Source organism: Haliaeetus albicilla, chromosome 24, assembly GCF_947461875.1.
Source record: "Haliaeetus albicilla chromosome 24, bHalAlb1.1, whole genome shotgun sequence".
NCBI classification, from domain to species: Eukaryota; Metazoa; Chordata; class Aves; order Accipitriformes; family Accipitridae; genus Haliaeetus; species Haliaeetus albicilla.
The window spans coordinates 6,433,473-6,450,849 of NC_091506.1; the positions used below are offsets into that span (position 1 = coordinate 6,433,473).

A 17,377-nucleotide genomic window follows, 5' to 3' on the forward strand; every position below is an offset into this window, starting at 1 on the left:
CGCTGCTGGACGCGGGGAGGCGAGTCCGCCGAAACCGTGAAGGAGCGAGCGGCAGCGGAGGCGAGAGGCGGCTGTCGGACCGCGCCGCCCTTCAGCCGCCCAGCAAAAGGCAGCTGACAGGGGTGTGGTGACGCTGCCGGCGGTGGCTCCTGTTTTCATTGTTTCTTCGGCAAAAGATGACGTACGTTTCATGTTCGGGTGGAGAAGCCAGGTCCTCTGCCAAACAGGGAGTCAGGGGCCCAGCGTGGAGGGGGCCACGAAGCGGCTGCCCCAGCCACGGAGGCACCTGGGGAGCGTCGAGCCACCCCAGGGAGACCCTGCTTAGCGGGGCTATTGCACCCCAAACCCTCCCGCTTCGGAGGGGAAGGCCGGTGGCGGTTGGGACCCCAGCAGTCCCTGTCAGAACGGTTCCTCTTCCAGCGCTTCACACCCCTCGTCCCCCACGGCTCGAGCACGCGCTGTCCCTGCTGCGCCGCCATGCCGGGCGACAAAGTCCTTCTCAAAATGGAGGGTTAGCGGGAAGCCAAGCGTGACCACCACACCGGAGGTCGGCAGTTGCTTCTCGCCCCTCGATCGGCGAAGGGTTTAGATCCCTAAAATTCAGGAGCCGGAGGCCTGAAGCGCAACCCTCGTAAGCCCTTGCTTGCCTGCTTCCCGCCCCGGCCCTAGACGCCATTCCTTGCGTTAGTTTTGGGGCGCGAAGGCTCCTGCGCGTCGAGAAGCTGTTTTACGTGTGGACCCGGGGAGAGCCCGCGACCTGGCCCCGGGGGAGCGCAGACAGGACAAAAACCATTTAGAAAACACAGCGGAGGTGGAGGAGCCGCCCGGCTGGCCAGCAGAGACCAGCCTAAGGCCAACGCCACCTCCGCGTTTTGCCTTTATTTATCCCGGGGGCTTTAACAGGGCCGCCATCGCCACAGGCTTCTTCCCTGAGGATGCCGCCCGAGGCTCCCGGGAAGCGTCAGGGAGGTGGGCGAGGGGAGAGCCCTCCGCTGCCCCGGGAGGGAGGCGGCTGCGGCTCCCCGGTGTCTGCTTCAGGGGTCGGGGGGAGCCGAGGGGGGGGGGGGGTCCCCGCCTTGTTGTCATGGAGATCAGCGGCCGGTGGGCCTCGCCTGGCGGACGCCGTAGGCCGCCCCGCCGCGCCGCGCTCCAACTCCGTAGGCCTGCGACCGTGGCGGCGCTCTGGCAAAGCACCGCCCATAGAGGTGGCGCGGTGCATCGTGGGAAGCAGAGGGAAATATGGCGGATAGTGAGGAACCGTAAGTGCCCTGTATGTGTGTGCTCGGCCGCCCCTTCCCCCGCTTCCCGGGGACGGGTGGGCCCCGGGGTCCCCTCTCCCTCCTCCCCGGTCTCTGTAGCGCGATACTGACCCTTCTTTTATTCTCTCTCTTTTAGGGAGAAGAAAAGAAGGAGGCTAGAGGAGCTGCTGGCGGATGGGTTAGTGCGGGGCTGCGGGCGAGCGGGCTCCCGGCCCGGGGCAGGGGCAGGCAGCGCTTGCTGAGGGGCGGCTGGTAGGTCAGGGCGAGCCGCAGCCCCGCAGGAGAGGGGTGGGCTGGGAGGAGGCTGCGGGTTAGCTCAGGGCTGCGGGGCCCGCTTCAGAGGCGCTGGTAGGGGCGACCGTGCGTGAGCGGTCCCGGGGCCCGGCCGGCGGAGAGGCGAAGTCCAGGGCCGGGGCGGGAGGAGGGAGCCGGAGGAAAGGTGTTAGGTGGGTCAGCGTGAGGAGGGGGAAGGCGAAAGGGCGCTTGAAGAGAGAGGACTGGGGAAGAGGAATCTCCCGGGGAGAGGACCAAGGGGCTCACCCGGCGCGGGGGTGGGAGTTGCGGGCTTGGAGCTTGGCATGAGTAAAGGCTGGTGTGCTGGAGAGCTTTGTGACAGGAGCGGGAGAAGCTGCGTTGCTGGGGAGGGCCTCTAGGCTAGAAGCAGGTGACTAAATTTTGGCTGAAAATTAAAAAATTCAGGCTACGGAACAGTTGCCTCTGCTTATTAAAACCCTAAATTCTATGCATCTGTCCTAACGGCCTTGAAAACTAACGCTCAGCAATCTTTAACCTCATCTGCTTCCATCCCCTAACTATTCCCTTCCATCTGCTTGTGGCCCTCTTCCCAAAGATCACAGAGGAGACCTGCCTGCCTGAGTGGTAGACTCGCAGGCAGTGCATGTGTGTGTCGGGGTGAGGGTCACAAAAATCCTTGGGTGTGTTGGATGGGGAGGGGTGCATGCCAAGTCCCTCAAAAGCATGGAGCTCTGGGGATGTGAAGGTGGTAGGGAAAAGTCTGGGCCTAAAGCAGCGTAAGGACTGTGGTGCTCTGATATTTTAAACAAGATTTAAAATGAGAGTAATTCGATGAAATAAACAAGGATTTTGTTAAACTCTTATAATACAGATACCTGGTAATGCTGTAACAACACAAAAATAAACGCTTAAAAAAACTGTCTGCGAAAGTTCAACATAAAATCTCAGGCTGAGTTATTGATGTTTTTCAGATCTCCACAATGTCCAACCCTGTAAAAAACAATCTATAGCAGAGTTGCAGAAGTGAAACTAGATCTTACTGTTTTATCACTTGTAAAGGAAAGCAGACATCTAAACAGAAAAGGAGTAGTGCTGCTTAATGGCTCTTTATATGGACTATGTAGAAGGATTAAAAAAGTTGTTCTTAATGTCACCAAGCATAGCTTCTGCACTTGTTTCCACAGAAGTTAAAAATTATAATCTAACCCATAGAAGCAATTACTGTGATGTGTATTGACCCATTTTATTTGCTTAAGTCGGTGCTTAGTGCACATCCTGAAAACTGGTATACAAGAGATGAGCCCAGGCTTCAGTGGAGGCAGTGTTGTATTTATTCACACTATTTCCTATTATGTGAAATACGTGTATTTTCACATTATTGTGAAAACTGGGGGAGGTACAAAAGTGCAAGTCAGAGGTCAAAAGACCCTTATGAATTCAAATAAATTTTGTAGATCTTATTTAACTGCCAATACAGGAAGTAACTTACCTAAAGTCAACGGTTAACCAGTAATGAGTTCAGTCTGCAATCAAAATATAGGCAAATTATGGTGTATGTATTCCTGCGGTTTAGTGACATTTTCCCCTGTTACTGAAAATCTTCTGTGAAATTAATTGTCTGCAAGTTATTACTATGGACATACTGTGTTGTCCATCTTCTGAATTTTCTGAGGATAAAGGCATTTGCCGTCTAGGTGTTTTCACTAAGTTTCCTTTTTATTTTGAGATGGGTCACCAGGAAGTAATAATAAATTCTAAACTTTACCCAACAGTCATTGATACAAGCGTTCTTCATATTACTTCATAGGAGGAAGCAAATAACGCTCCTTATCAATGACAACAGAACATAATCAGGATTGGCAAAGCTCTTTTATAATGAGCTTAGTTTTGTATTAAGGTAGAACATAATCGTTCGTATATATTGAGTGGAGCTCCTATTTAAAAAGGGAAATGTACTCTATTAAGGAAGGGCTTGTTCTGTGTAGGTGATGATCTTACATTAGACAATTACTTGACAGAGCTGATTCTGAACTATTCCAGTAAGTCTCTTCAGCAGTTTATAGTTACGTACTACTAAAAGTGACCTGCAAAAGCAGAAAAAGGGTAGTGGAGCATTTGATGTAAAATTCTGTCTTGAAAATTTAAAAGAAGATAATGGCAAACATTCCTTTTTTCAAGTAAGTCTGCTACTGCTGACAGGCTCAGGAGATGACCGAAAAATGGGGGTGTTCTAAATTGCATAGTACCATTTGAGGGTGAAGACCATTTAAGATTTGTATGGGTTTTTTAACCATTGCTTAAATAAACCACTATAAAGATTCAGAGGAGACCATACTGGGGCATGTTACTGTTATTTATTCAGTGCCTCACAGTTGCAGTTACATACTGATAATTCTAAATATGATTCATGAACTCAAAAAGTCTGTCGAAAAAAGAATACAAGACTTGGCTGATGAAAAAAACATCACCCTCAACATCTAAAGGGGCAGCCTCTTTTTCTATGTCCTCTTTAAATATGAGGGAAATAAAAGCAAAAAGGCTAGACCCTTTTTTTGCTTCAGGTCAACTTTTACTAGTAACAGCAAAATTAGTGGGATTGCTTGAAATGCCTGGGCTTTTTCCCCCTCTATGCATATTTGTATTACTGCTTTCTAGTTCCACAAATAAAACCCACTCATGCAAATGTTCATGCACATAACTTACATGCATAAAGAATATGCAGGCGCATTTGTATGAATGGTCAATAATTTAGGTATTTTTAAGATATATAAAGAAAAAAAAAACATTGTGGAGGTGTGGCTTTTTCTCTATGATTTTGCAGCTGAATTTACTGTGTTCTGTGCAGAATGGCTGTTGATGGTGGGTGTGGGGACACTGGAGACTGGGAAGGTCGCTGGAACCATGTAAAGAAGTTCCTCGAGCGATCTGGACCATTCACACATCCTGATTTCGAGCCAGGCACTCAAGTGAGAAATACTTACTTTAAATAAATTTGTAGCGTGTGTTGCAAACTAATGTAAACAGTTTCGTTAATTGACCACCAGCAGTGTATGAATACTAAAACTGCATGAAAAGCTTATATTTTAATCAATTGAACATTATGATTCTAGAAGAACATACTATATTCTTTCTATAAGCCTGTATTTCTGAATTGTAGAGAGTCAACTATGAGCTTGCTGTCATCATATATATAAATATATAACAACATATGAATTATGCTCTTTGAGTTCCACATGAATAATAGCAGCATTTGTCTCTCCATTTTTAAGTAATTAGATACAGTAAGGAGTTTCTTGTACTTAAAGAAGGAATTAAGGTTAATATGAATACTTAGAGAACTGGGAAAGATGTTTAGTAGAGAAAAGCAAAATTTAAGTATTTCTTCTGCTTTCCTTTTTTGGTACATTTGTTTCAGAACTTACAGTTGAATGTATTTTACTGTTACCTTTTTAAGGTACTGTTCCATTATTTACTAGTTTGAGGCTGGGGTCTAGTAGAACAGTTCACAGAAAGTGGTTATGTAGTTAAAAATTTCAATTCTTTTTGTCCAGCAATGTTGTCTGTGTGTTTACATTTATTTTGTATTATGTATCAGTAAAATATTTGGAGGAAGAAAACATTACTTCTTTAAACTGAATGATAGTAAAGGCAGACCTTGCTTTTTTCATGGTCAAAATTAATATAAAGAGAATACTGATACGAACAAAGGTCTTGCTTTTCTGTAAGCTGGGATATAGGAACTGCAAGAACTCCACAGCTGATTAAAGTCCAATATGTAATTACTCCTGCAAGCACAAATTGTTTTATTGATCTAAGTTTTTTATGTGAAACTTATTGGGCACTGAAAATTTACGGTGACACATGTATAAGGGTTATGAAGCAAAGGACAAATTATACTTTTTCCTATTTAGTGTATTAATTCTTTGTTTTATATTTTCCGCAGGCTCTTGAGTTTTTATTAAGCACATGTAAAGTACTAGTTATTGGAGCAGGAGGATTAGGATGCGAACTCCTGAAAAACCTGGTAATTACTCAGTTTTCACCCTTTGCTTCTTAGCATCTTCTTTTTTTTTTCCCTTGAGGAAATTATCTTTTCTGCTTTGTTAATTTGGCATTTTTTATTGTATATAGCTACTAAATTTCTAAGTTCTAATCAAAATGTATAAAATACATGAAGATACAGACAATAAACTTGAAGAATGCACTTTGTTAATAAGCTTGAAAGGTGGTAGTCTAATATGTTGCATGCTATTTATTTAGCTGTCTCAAAGCTTGTCATGAGGGACAGCATGGTGCTCTTTATGAAATGTAGTCAAAAGTTCACTTGCAGCCTTAGATGTGGTCTAATGTTCGTAATTTTCCCTAATTACCAGATCTAGGGAAATGAAGTAAACTGAGAACAAATCATGCTTATAATGATAGGAGGAAGTGGTGTTTGGAATACCATAGCTTAGATGTATCTTTTCAGATGAAAAGCAATACTTTAAACTGCCATAAGTAGCTAGCACCAAGTTTAGTATTAACAGTCAAAGTTGAATTTAATTTCAGTTTGTTTTACATCTTTGGATTAATTCAAAGTGAGGTTAGAACTGCTGGAATTATTTATGTTCTTTCATAGTGAAATTAGTAGAGCCAGACTTACTGTGTCTGTGGTGACCTTCATGTCCGTGGAATCTGTTTCACCTTCCTGAGTAGTGGCTCTTGGGTTTTCCAGTTCCTCAAGATCAGTAAATCAGAGGTTGTCTGCAGAGACCGAACACTCCCTCAGAGCTGCATCTGTATTGCTGAATTCGGCCTATGTAATGGCAGCTTTGCTGACTCAGACCAACATGTACTATCCTGTATAGAGATAGCTAAGGAGGAATAGGTAATAGTCTAAGAACAGGGAAGGGATGTTACAGTACTTCCCTGGCGTACAGAGTACCAGAAGGTATTCTGTAATTTTCTTGATACGGTGTTAGTTTATAATGGATTCTCCCACTACGTGTTCTGAAAAGCAATTTTTAAGTGTTTAAAATGCAGTCATGGGATCATGTGCTGTCAGACATTTACCCAATAAATGTGTATGAATTTAATTATCCTATTAATGTGTGTTTTATCCTCACAGATGCTCATGTTTATCGTAGTGTATGACTGTTACCATCCTGTTTGAGTTTGGTAGTTTAGACTAATACTATACTAATCCATGCTTCTATTTAATAAGAAGAATTTCTTATGGATTCCATGGAAAATGTGTGGATTGATATAGTAACTTACTATGAAATAACTTTTTTCCTTAATTTATACCAACACTTACGCATTAGTGTACTTTACTGTAGAATTTACATAACTGCTATTTCAGTGTTTCCACAGATAACCTCCAAGCTTGAGATGCTTGATAAATTAATAGCCTCCTTTAAAGCCAGGCATTCCAGATCCATTAACTTAGGGGTTTTACAGTTCTAGCACTTGTGTTTACTCTTGTTCTGGTTGCTGGTTTGCTACTGCAATGCTTAAGCAGGATTTTACTTGAAGAGACTATGACAGCTCCAAGGCAGTTTTCTTTCTTTGGGAATTTAGTGCTGGTGAATTTAACCTCTGCCCAGAGCTACTGTTTTATGCGTTTATTGGGACATAACAAATTCAATCTGTTGATAGCTCATTGAGAGGGAGGATTTGTATGGGATAAGGCACTTTATAAGTCTGCTGTGTGCACTCAGTTCCCATCTCTTCAGAAAGATTTTAAGTTATCATGATTTATTTTTACCTATTTTCAGAAAGATAAGCTCATAAGTAAATCTAGGTTCTGTTCACATGGATTCATGTCTTTGGGACAATGAATATAAATTCGATAAAGACTCCAATCTGTATGTTTGTGATGTCCCAGGCTCACTCTTCTCTTTAGCAGGCTCTCCCAGCCTGTTTTGATAATATTGAACAAAAGCTGAACATTTATCAATGAAACAAAATGATTGTTCAGCAGCAAGGGTATCCAATATGACATACAGTATTTCTTGCTGCCTTTCTTACAGAAAATTATTTCTATTCTGACAGACTTTAGTCCTGTTGTTCATTTGTTTAATTGGTTTCCCAATACAGCATTTTCAGTACTTATGCATGGGATGGCTCTGTTTATTCAGAAAATGTAAAATGAGGAGTTTGAAAGTCTTTATAAATAACAAGATTGAGTCTTAAAGGAAAAAATGTAGGGGACAGGACTCAAATTTTTTTGGAGTCACTTCAGAACATAACAACGCATTTCCTTTCTCTAAATGCAGTGTTTTACAGCATGTATTTCCCTTTAACTGTAATTCACATTGTTTCTTTGTGCGTGACAGTTGTTATTACTTTATCAGATCCTACCTGCAATACAGTTTTAAGACAATTTTACTCTGAAGTCATTTGCCAAATCTAGTGATAGCCTGCATGCAAACAGAGATCAGGCAGAACTTCTGTCAGAGGTTTGGCATGTTCTTAAATAGCGAGGTGACTTTTTGTGTTTGCATTCTGTTCCAGCATTGAATGCAGTGAGGAATGCTGGCTTATTTGGGACAGTGATTTGAGGGTGGATATGCCAGACTCATGTATGCCAACTGTGAAAATAGTGAATGTTGAAAAACTTAAGATTTTAGAGTAATTAAACTTTGTTTTTCTGTTCCTGCCAAGCAAGGAAGTGCTTATGATATTTCTTCAAATTCTGCGTTTTTTTCCTCCAATGAACGCTTTTGATTTACGCCAGTTGTGAGGGACTACTGCAAATTCCCCTTATAGATCAGCCTACTGTTGGCTTCCCTGTGTCATGATTAGGTAGGCTAAAGCAATATTGTGTTCAGTAGAACATTGTCTTTGATCATTCAATTCTTGCTAATTCCATCTGTCTGAATATCAGCATTAGCCACCCAACAAAGAACATTCTTGTGACAAAGAACGACCATATACCTGTCTGCACAGGAAGTGAAGAGCAAATAAGTTTGTTCCTTCAAAGGTAGCTTTTTGGCACGTGGAATGAATTCTGGAGCACTGTAAGCATTTCATTTCCTATTAAATGAAGTTGACTATCTCTTTTCACAGGCACTGTCCGGCTTTAGACAGATCCATGTTATTGACATGGATACTATAGATGTTTCTAATCTTAACCGACAGTTTCTGTTTCGGTAAGTGATTATTTTCACCATTTGACTTTCATTTTTTTTAAATGTACCTAAACAAAATATGTGAATATGATCATTATTTTGGTTGAACAAGTTGTCATTAAAGATTACTGAACTTTCATATCACAGTAGTACTCATAATTAACTAAACATTGCATGTGATTCCTTCTTGTTTTGAGATCTATGGTGTCACAGTTTGATCGTGAAGAAAATTAACATACATTCCTCACCATTCAAATACAGCTAATGACTAATGGAAAGAATGACAGCAAAGAATAATGCACACACATTGAAATACCAATTTTTCTGGTACCCTTTTCTTCCAAGCAAAATGAAAAATTGTTGGATTTTTTTTTTTGGTGCTGATAACTGTATGGACATATTTAGGTGACTCCAGGGCTCTCATATCTGATGCTTTATGGGGATGCCTTAATGTTATTCACATGAATAAATTGTCCTACAGTAACAATTAGTCACTTAATTCAGTATTGCAATTCATAGAGTCTGGAAAGATTGAATCTACTAAAATAATGCATTTGAAATTGCTTGAGTTTTTTTCCCAGACCGAAGGATGTTGGGCGACCAAAAGCAGAAGTTGCAGCAGAATTCCTAAACAACCGCATTCCCAACTGTGCTGTCGTAGCGTATCCTTTTATAGAGAAGTAGTAGCCCTGCGGGCTTCAAAAAACCTAGAAAACTCTGTAGGTGGTAAGACTATCTCAAGTATTTTTCTGCCATCCTCTCTTTTTTCATACAATAAAGAACAGATTCATTCAGCTGGTGATTGAGAATTCTTTTTCAGTGGCATTAGCATACAGGAAATATGCATGGGGAAAGAAGGCTAAGCTTTAAGAAACTATTTTGTATGTTTCCACTGAGTCTTTTTATTCAAATGCAGTATTCTAATTTTCACTGAGTTATTAGAATTACAGGTTTATTCACTGGAGTGTTTTGAGTACGTACTGGTAGGAGATGTTAGTTTATAAATATAGAGCAGCACTTACTGATAGAGGACTTTGTGAGAGCACATTTTGAGCTTCCTAAATAGTTTGCCTGCTGAGCTTTCTCCTGTGTGCGACTATTACATTGTGTCCCTTACTTATTTTGTCAGATGCTACAGCTTCAGCTGTGGGAATTTTGACTCTTTTAATCACTTTTTTTAAAAAAGTGTCATAGAAAATTATAGTAATAAATTAGATAATGTTTGGCTTTAGGTTAGCAAATAGAAAACAGTAAACTTAACTACTTTATATTCCTTTACTGGGCTTACATTCAGGTATTTTAAGAAGATTCAAGATATGGATGAAAGTTTCTATCGACGTAAGTGGTATTTGCCTGCCAAACACCCACTGGTGCTTTAGGGGAACATTGCACTTGTTGCTGCTCGCTGCTTTTCCTGGTAGTTAGATTGCTAATTATTTTAGCCTTCTACAGTATACTGGAAGTAGAAGTGACAAATAGACAAAACTTAAATGCATCTGTTATATAGGTAGTCTAGGGGAGATAGCTAAACTACAGTCAGTTCCTCTGGACTGATGTAGACAGAATACTTTGCTTGTCTTAAGGAGTATGCATTAGTATAGACTTTAAATACAGTTTTTTTTCCCCCTAGAGTTTCATATTATTGTTTGTGGGCTGGACTCTATAATTGCAAGAAGATGGATAAATGGCATGCTGGTAAAGTCTTCAATCTTTTTAAAGCCTGGTTATTGCTTGAGTATAGGTAACTAAAATTGAACAGATTTGTGTAGAATGTGTCATTAAAATGAAATGAGGGCTACTGAAACTCACAGCTTTCTGTATCTATTTCTGTTTTCTTTTCTTTTTTCTTTTTGTGAACAGGATAAAATGCATGGTCTCTTACCTGCCTTTTTCTTGAGTGTTAGCCAACATTTGTGCAGTGCCCTGCAGGGGTAATTTCAAAGTTAGATTACATGGTGGCCTTGTGCAGTCAGCTTTTGAAAATCGTAAGAAGGGAAGTTCCGCAGCCTCTCTGGATGACCCCATTGTGAATGTTTTTTTTCATTAGCCAAACAGTACTTACCGTGCTGCAACTTGTAAATGTCATCTTTTGGAGCCCCACTGCTACAAAGTAGTAGAAAGTTGGTCATCGAACTAGGTAGTTTTATCATTGTGAATTTGTTTAATGATCTTGAGTATTTACCAATATTTAAAAAAACCCAACCGACCCAAACAACAAACCAAGAATCAAACCCCCATATCCTTCAAATCAACCAACCATTTGTTCTGGTATACTATAAGGAAATAATAGCATTTATTAGAGGGGCAAGAGGAGGAGGAGGTGGAGGGTGAAGGTGGTAGATAAAGTCCTGCGCACTGGCAGATAAGTAGTGTTTTATACACTATGTACCCTTAAAATAATCTGCATATTAAGCATTTAATCTTGTGGTGTACCATTAAGAATAGTATTTTTAGGATTTTTTTTCTTTGTGCAACTTCTTTAAAAAAAACCCACAACCAAAACAAACAATACCCAACAAACCCCCCCACCTTTATTCGTTAGATGTCATTTCTACATTATGAAGATGGTGTACTGGATCCAAGTTCCATCATACCTTTAATAGATGGAGGGACAGAAGGTTTTAAAGGAAATGTTCGTGTGATTATTCCTGGTATGACAGCATGTGTTGAATGCACGCTTGAGCTTTATCCACCACAGGTAATTGCAACTAGTGATATTTCCTTTTTTTACATTCCTCTGATTTGCTTGTTTCTTTTCCTAGTACTATACATAATGTATTACATGTTTTCTTCCCCTGCCCACACCAGGTCAATTTTCCCATGTGTACTATTGCATCTATGCCCAGACTACCAGAGCATTGTATTGAGTATGTCAGGATATTGCAGTGGCCAAAGGAGCAACCTTTTGGAGGTAATTAGTATATTGCACTGGTGCTAAATTGACATTTCTCCTTTTAACTATTTTTTTTTTTTAGTTAGGTATACACAGCTACTTCTAATAAAAGAATCCTACCTTTTAACCTTATGTGGCTTATTGTCATATTGAATCTAAACCTCCTCTGAGCTGGTGATGGATTTTCTCTTCTCAGGCTTGCTCTCCAGTTCCGTATTTGTTCACGTGTTTCTCTCTCTCATACTGCACAATGTCTTTCCTGACTCAAAATGTTGACCTGTAACAGCTCTATAAATCTGTGAAGTTAAGGTAGTTTGTATATAGAATGTGTTAGAACTTATGATGTTTGTATAAATGATATTTTGATTATTTAAAGTGTCAAGTTTTAATAGCTTAATGTGGTATTTGTTTTAACCCAGATTAAAACAAACGAATTTTTTTTAGACAAAAAGGGTGCTGTATTTCTGAAGGACTCTTGTAACTGTAACTTATCAGTAAATTCTTCAACTTTGCTGTAGAAGGTGTTGCATTGGATGGAGATGACCCTGAGCATATACAGTGGATTTACCAGAAGTCTTTAGAAAGAGCATCACAATTTAATATTAAAGGTGTTACATACAGACTCACCCAAGGTAAGGGTATGGCATTTCACTAAGTTTGTGGCATTTGCAGTTATGCTGGATTGGCATTCTTTGTATTTGTTATGACTAAGCTGGCAGCTCTGCTAGAAAGAAATAGTTCTTTTCTGTCTTAATATCTTAAAACAGAAACAAGCAGCTTGTTTCCTGTGCCAGCACAAATATTTTTATGATGAATCAGATATTTAGGCATTCATGATGAATCAGAGGAACTTATCTGGGACAAAACTGAACATTCTTCTTGCCATTTTATTTTTAACCTGGAGCAGCTCCACAGTTTACATTACACTGTGACCACTTTTGCTGGGTCAAAGAGTAGGAACAAAAGAACGTGACTGCCTCTTTTAGCAACAACCACACTTTATGCCAGTTGAGGCTGGTTAAGACTATAGCATCTGTTCTTTACTGCTGTGTATGCCTCTGTTCGCATGCAAGTGCAGAATGCTGCCGCTCATTTAATCAGCATTTTAAACACTGACCAAATAGAAAAGAAGTGGAGAAACTCATACAGAATCTTCAGAATTTGTGGTAACTTCTATATATTTGTTGACTTCTTGTACTGAGAATGCATTTGAAATGCTGAGCTTGAAATGCAATGCTTGAACTTCACTGTGTGCCTTTCTGTCAAAAAAAGGCAAACTGATTCCTTGTGTATCTTCCTCACATTCCACCTAGTGTATTGCAGATAGTCTTTTGCAGCAGCAGCAGCAGTTTATACTGGCTTCTCTAGTAGTATTTTTTTGGTACAGATAAATGTGAACTCCAGTTATGAAATATAATTATGTACATGCAAATGGCTGCATAGTTTTCAGCATTTGAAGATAGCTTCATTATAAAGTACATAGCAGAAAGAACGCAAAGATAAAAGTGTTATGCATGTTTTCTCAGGTATGAAGGTACACACGTCAGTAATGAGCTTCAGACTACTTAGGAGTTTGCTGTCTTTTTGGCAGGCCTGAAAAAAGAGTAAACCGCATTGTACCAATGTACAAACTTGTACGCATAGGAAATCTTGCTTTATATCGGTATACAGTATGCTGTTTGACTGGATGGGTTCAGTAAGAAGAATTGGATGAAGGTGCCAATACAGTTTGGCAAGCCTGTTCTTGCAGAAGGAATACCAAAACTAAATATCTTTCCTTTATGCATTTCTCCAGTTAAACAGAAATAGAACTGAGTTTTAAATTAATTTTCAGTGCTGAATACAGACTATTTGTTTTTAGAATTTGTTCACTAGTTCTCTTTGTGTGATACCTTCTTTTTCTCAACATGCTTGATCCATTCCTAAATAAAAAAAATGCCAAAGTATTTGAGCAGCACACCATTATACCTTATTGTTACAGAAATTCCTGGAAAGTTTAAAGTATCTTCGGGTACACCCTTCTGTAATTATTCTGGCTGAAAGCTGTCTCTCAGTTTAGTTTCTTGGAAAAGACAAAGCTGTATATTTTGCTTTTACAGGGGTGGTTAAAAGAATTATTCCAGCAGTAGCTTCTACAAATGCAGTAATTGCAGGTATGCTAAAAGAACTCATTTCACTTCTGCTTTACAGACTTTAGAGTTTTGTAAGGCAACAGTTTGGCATTGAGAACTTGGGGAGGAGAATAGTAATTTTTAAATGGGTCTGGCTTATTCTTACAGTCTCATTTCTGCTTTCCATAGAGAAACTGCATGTGACTATAAATTTTAAGCTCATGTATGACTGTGGGAGTGAGCAAAAGCATTTGAGACTGGGAAAAAAAATAATTGGAAAACACGGTATAAAAGCTTAACATAGGCTCACATTAGTCCCGAATCTATGCATAGAACTGCCAGCTGCCTTCAGTTGTTTATTTTTTTCTTTTTTTTTGGTCACTTCTTTGGTACAACTCTGTGCACTAATGTCTGCATGTCCTGATATAGAGCTAGAAAGTGAAGAAATCGGTTTTTTTCTCATTCCAGCTGTTTGCGCCACTGAAGTTTTTAAAATAGCCACAAGGTATTTCATTTCTTATTAATAACATACATGATTTCCAACATAATGATGTGTATTAACACTAACATATTTGTCATTATAGTGCATACATTCCTCTTAACAACTACTTGGTGTTTAATGATGCAGATGGATTATACACATATACATTTGAAGCTGAAAGAAAGGTTAGTGCCATTAAAGGCTTGCAGGGTTGTTTCCTTGATTTCTATTGAACTTACACAGTTTGTGTGTATTTCTGAAACCCAGTATTGAATCTTTTGGCCCCTAGCACTGAATAATAATATTTCTGAAGTTTTAAAAGCAGAAACTACAATGTTCCTGGTCTGCTACTTTTCCAGAGTATTGTTTTTAGCATGTAGGAATTTTCTTTTTTTAAACTTCTGTGGTTTTGGGGTCTAATAGTGATGACACTGGTGGTCTGACCATGTAGAGTAGCAGGACTCTTGACCTCCAGATCAACAGATGTCTTATTTGATGTCCTGGTAATGAAACCTTTTCTTCTACCCATCAGTTTACCAAAAACTATTGCATAGTATATGTACCAGCATATTTAATTTTTGCCTGTTTAGCCAAAGTTTCTTAATATTTGGAAAAGTAGCTTCTGGTATAGGGAGGTTTTTCAGACAGTTATTTCTGTGGTGTCGTTGGTGCAACATTGGTATCTCAACTGTTTCGGTTAGGCTACCTGCAGAGGAGAACAGTACTTGACTTTTTTGAAAGTGAATCCTGAAGATTTCCCCTGTAATACAGGAAACGTGGTCTACAAAATAAAATACACAGTCTTAAGAAGACTCATAAGCAAATATTCTCAAAAGAGGTTATGGCAACAATTTACTTGGAAGTTTGTAGTATTAAATTTTATGTCAGATGAATTTTGTAGTTCATAAATACTTAGTTGCTGTTGGGAGCCAGTCCAATGATGACAGACTTCACGAGGAATTGGGTTTTGTCATTAATGTGTGTAACGGTATTAATATTTCTAGAGCTAAAACTTAAAAAAATCTACAAACACACAAATAGTTTTGAGACCTTATTAGCAGCAGTTTTAAAATCATATTTAATGTAATGTGCATTCTTGTGCTACTTTATTGTAGGAGAACTGTCCAGCCTGCAGCCAACTTCCCCAAAACATAGAGATTTCCCCATCAGCTAAATTGCAGGAGATCTTGGATTACTTGACAAATAATGCTTCACTGTAAGTGTGCAACTATTCTGACTTAGTTGGTAATTTTTGCTAGTTCAATGTTTCAAAAAGGTAATTTCTAAATGTGTTTTTACCTGACTGTCTGTTTTTTTTAAAAAATGTTTTGTATGTAGGCAAATGAAATCTCCTGCAATCACAGCAACTATGTATGGGGGAAATAAAACACTTTATTTACAGGTAATCTCAACATACATAATTGTCTTTAATCTTAATTTATTTAAATTTATTTTCCTGAATTGAAAGGAAATGTTTTGGCTTTTTTTTTTCTTTTTTTTTTTTTTCAGACGGTAGCTTCAATTGAAGAACGAACAAGGCCAAATCTTTCCAAGACACTAAAAGGTATCCTGCAGTTGTCGCCTGTAGAGATGTTCAAGATACTGCTCTAAACAAAGTCCATCAGTTTCATCTCTCTGTATGGCATGTTTAGTTTTATTTTGTCTAGGCAATAGAATGTGCTTCATTATCTCCTTCTACGTGCAATATACCTTTCTCAGGTTGCTCAGGGATGAGCTTTGAATTGCTTAAATGTGAAGCATGGACAGATGCAGAGAAAAACATTGCAACAAAGCACGCTGATAACTGATGTAAATTAAACATATTTCCAATAGTGCTTTATATATTTCTTGATAAGGTCTGTTAGTTTCCTGAATTAGATGAATATTAGTTTAGCTAGTGAGCTGTTTGCAGCTTTATTTCATCGTGTTTGTGGGAATGGCATTGATAACTTTATTTAGAAAAAGACAAACCACATGGGCTTGCTATACTTAAGCTTTTCTTTCTGTTTCAGAATTGGGGCTTGTGGATGGCCAGGAACTTGCAGTTGCTGATGTTACTACACCACAGACTATGTTGTTCAAGCTTCACTTTACCACTTAATTTATTCAAAAGTAAACTGCATGTACAGCAGGAGAAATCTGTACCCACCTTGTAAAACAAATGTACTCTGTGGGTCTTAAAGCAACCTGAAATGTTCACGTTAGTACTAGCATTGTTGAAGGTTAGGTAATACAAATGAATCACCATATTTCAGAATTGTACGTAGAAGCCAATATTTGGTGGATTATATTTGTATAAATGCTTATTAATGTACAGAACTCTGATGTATAGGAATACACTTTTTTCCAGTTTTTGTTGTCAAAATGTTAATGCTAATACACTTTCAGACACATGGAAACTTTAAGGTGGCCAAAAGTTTTGTTTTCAACATGTGTGCACATACATATGCAAAGAGAACACCCTTTAAAGGGAATCACAGCGATCGGGTTTTAAATTGCAGCACTCCTATACACTTGCTGAGTCACCTTAAAACCAAAAGAGGGAAGTAGATTAAAATGAGCATTTTCCTCTTCTTTGATATTGATTTGATCAATTTTATGAAAGGTTATTAAGTATGGGAGAGGTTACTTTGTTTACAAGCAAACACGAAAGGACAAAATCAACAGCTGTGCATGAAAACACGGACGTGTCCGCTCGCAGTCCCCTGGCAGCCGCCGTGCACAGTGTTGCAGGATTATGTTCAAGTATCAGTGGTGCTGTTAAGGTATTTATTAATAAAAAAACATAAAGACACCTTTATTTGTGGCTTATCAGTGGACATCGTTTGTAACCTCAATTTAAAAAAATCTAGGGCATCCTTTGGCTGCTTTAGTCAGAGACCTTTCTGCAAGCAGTGCCAGACGCCTCGCTGTGAATGCTCTGGTTTTACTTGGTGCGTGTCAGCTGTGTTTGAACTTTCTGTCTTTTAAACCATGAACTGTGTTTAAAACTTGCATTTGAACTCGATAGTAAGGGGGGGGACGACACGGTCTACTGTAATTTTTAAGCAGGTAATTTTTAACAACCGGACGTTTGGAAGTGTTGGAAGGCCCCATGCAAGCTGTGGGACTTAAAGCAGCCGAAGGAAGCACTGCGAAGCGGGACTACAGCTGTCTTTTTAGCATCTCATCTGAATGACAGCAGGGAGACAGCCAGGGCCAGCCCTCCGCCATGACAGGTACCGAGGCGGAAGTGGAGGCGGGTCACATCCTCCCTCCGCCATGAC

At 39.6% G+C, this 17,377-nt stretch overlaps 1 protein-coding gene across 9 annotated transcripts; it reads left to right on the forward strand.

Moving 5' to 3' along the window:
* UBA3 (ubiquitin like modifier activating enzyme 3) lies at positions 1 to 16,911 on the forward strand. 9 transcript variants are annotated; one of them, XM_069811867.1, is made up of 18 exons: positions 1 to 181; positions 1,396 to 1,437; positions 4,360 to 4,480; positions 5,458 to 5,538; positions 8,565 to 8,647; positions 9,208 to 9,288; positions 9,921 to 9,964; positions 10,257 to 10,321; positions 11,169 to 11,324; positions 11,435 to 11,537; positions 12,038 to 12,151; positions 13,619 to 13,672; positions 14,099 to 14,135; positions 14,215 to 14,296; positions 15,227 to 15,327; positions 15,450 to 15,513; positions 15,621 to 15,675; positions 16,124 to 16,911. In XM_069811867.1, exons 1-18 carry the CDS (start codon positions 177 to 179, stop codon positions 16,210 to 16,212), a joined length of 1,377 nt encoding a protein of 458 aa, XP_069667968.1. In that variant the 5' UTR covers positions 1 to 176; the 3' UTR covers positions 16,213 to 16,911. The 9 variants fall into 9 exon arrangements, with proteins under 9 accessions (XP_069667968.1, XP_069667974.1, XP_069667969.1 ...); XM_069811865.1 differs by lacking the exon at positions 1 to 181 and adding an exon at positions 1,194 to 1,259; XM_069811866.1 differs by lacking the exon at positions 1 to 181 and adding an exon at positions 1,194 to 1,259 and having other exon boundaries at positions 12,041 to 12,151.
* Positions 16,912 to 17,377: the final 466 nt, after the last annotated feature.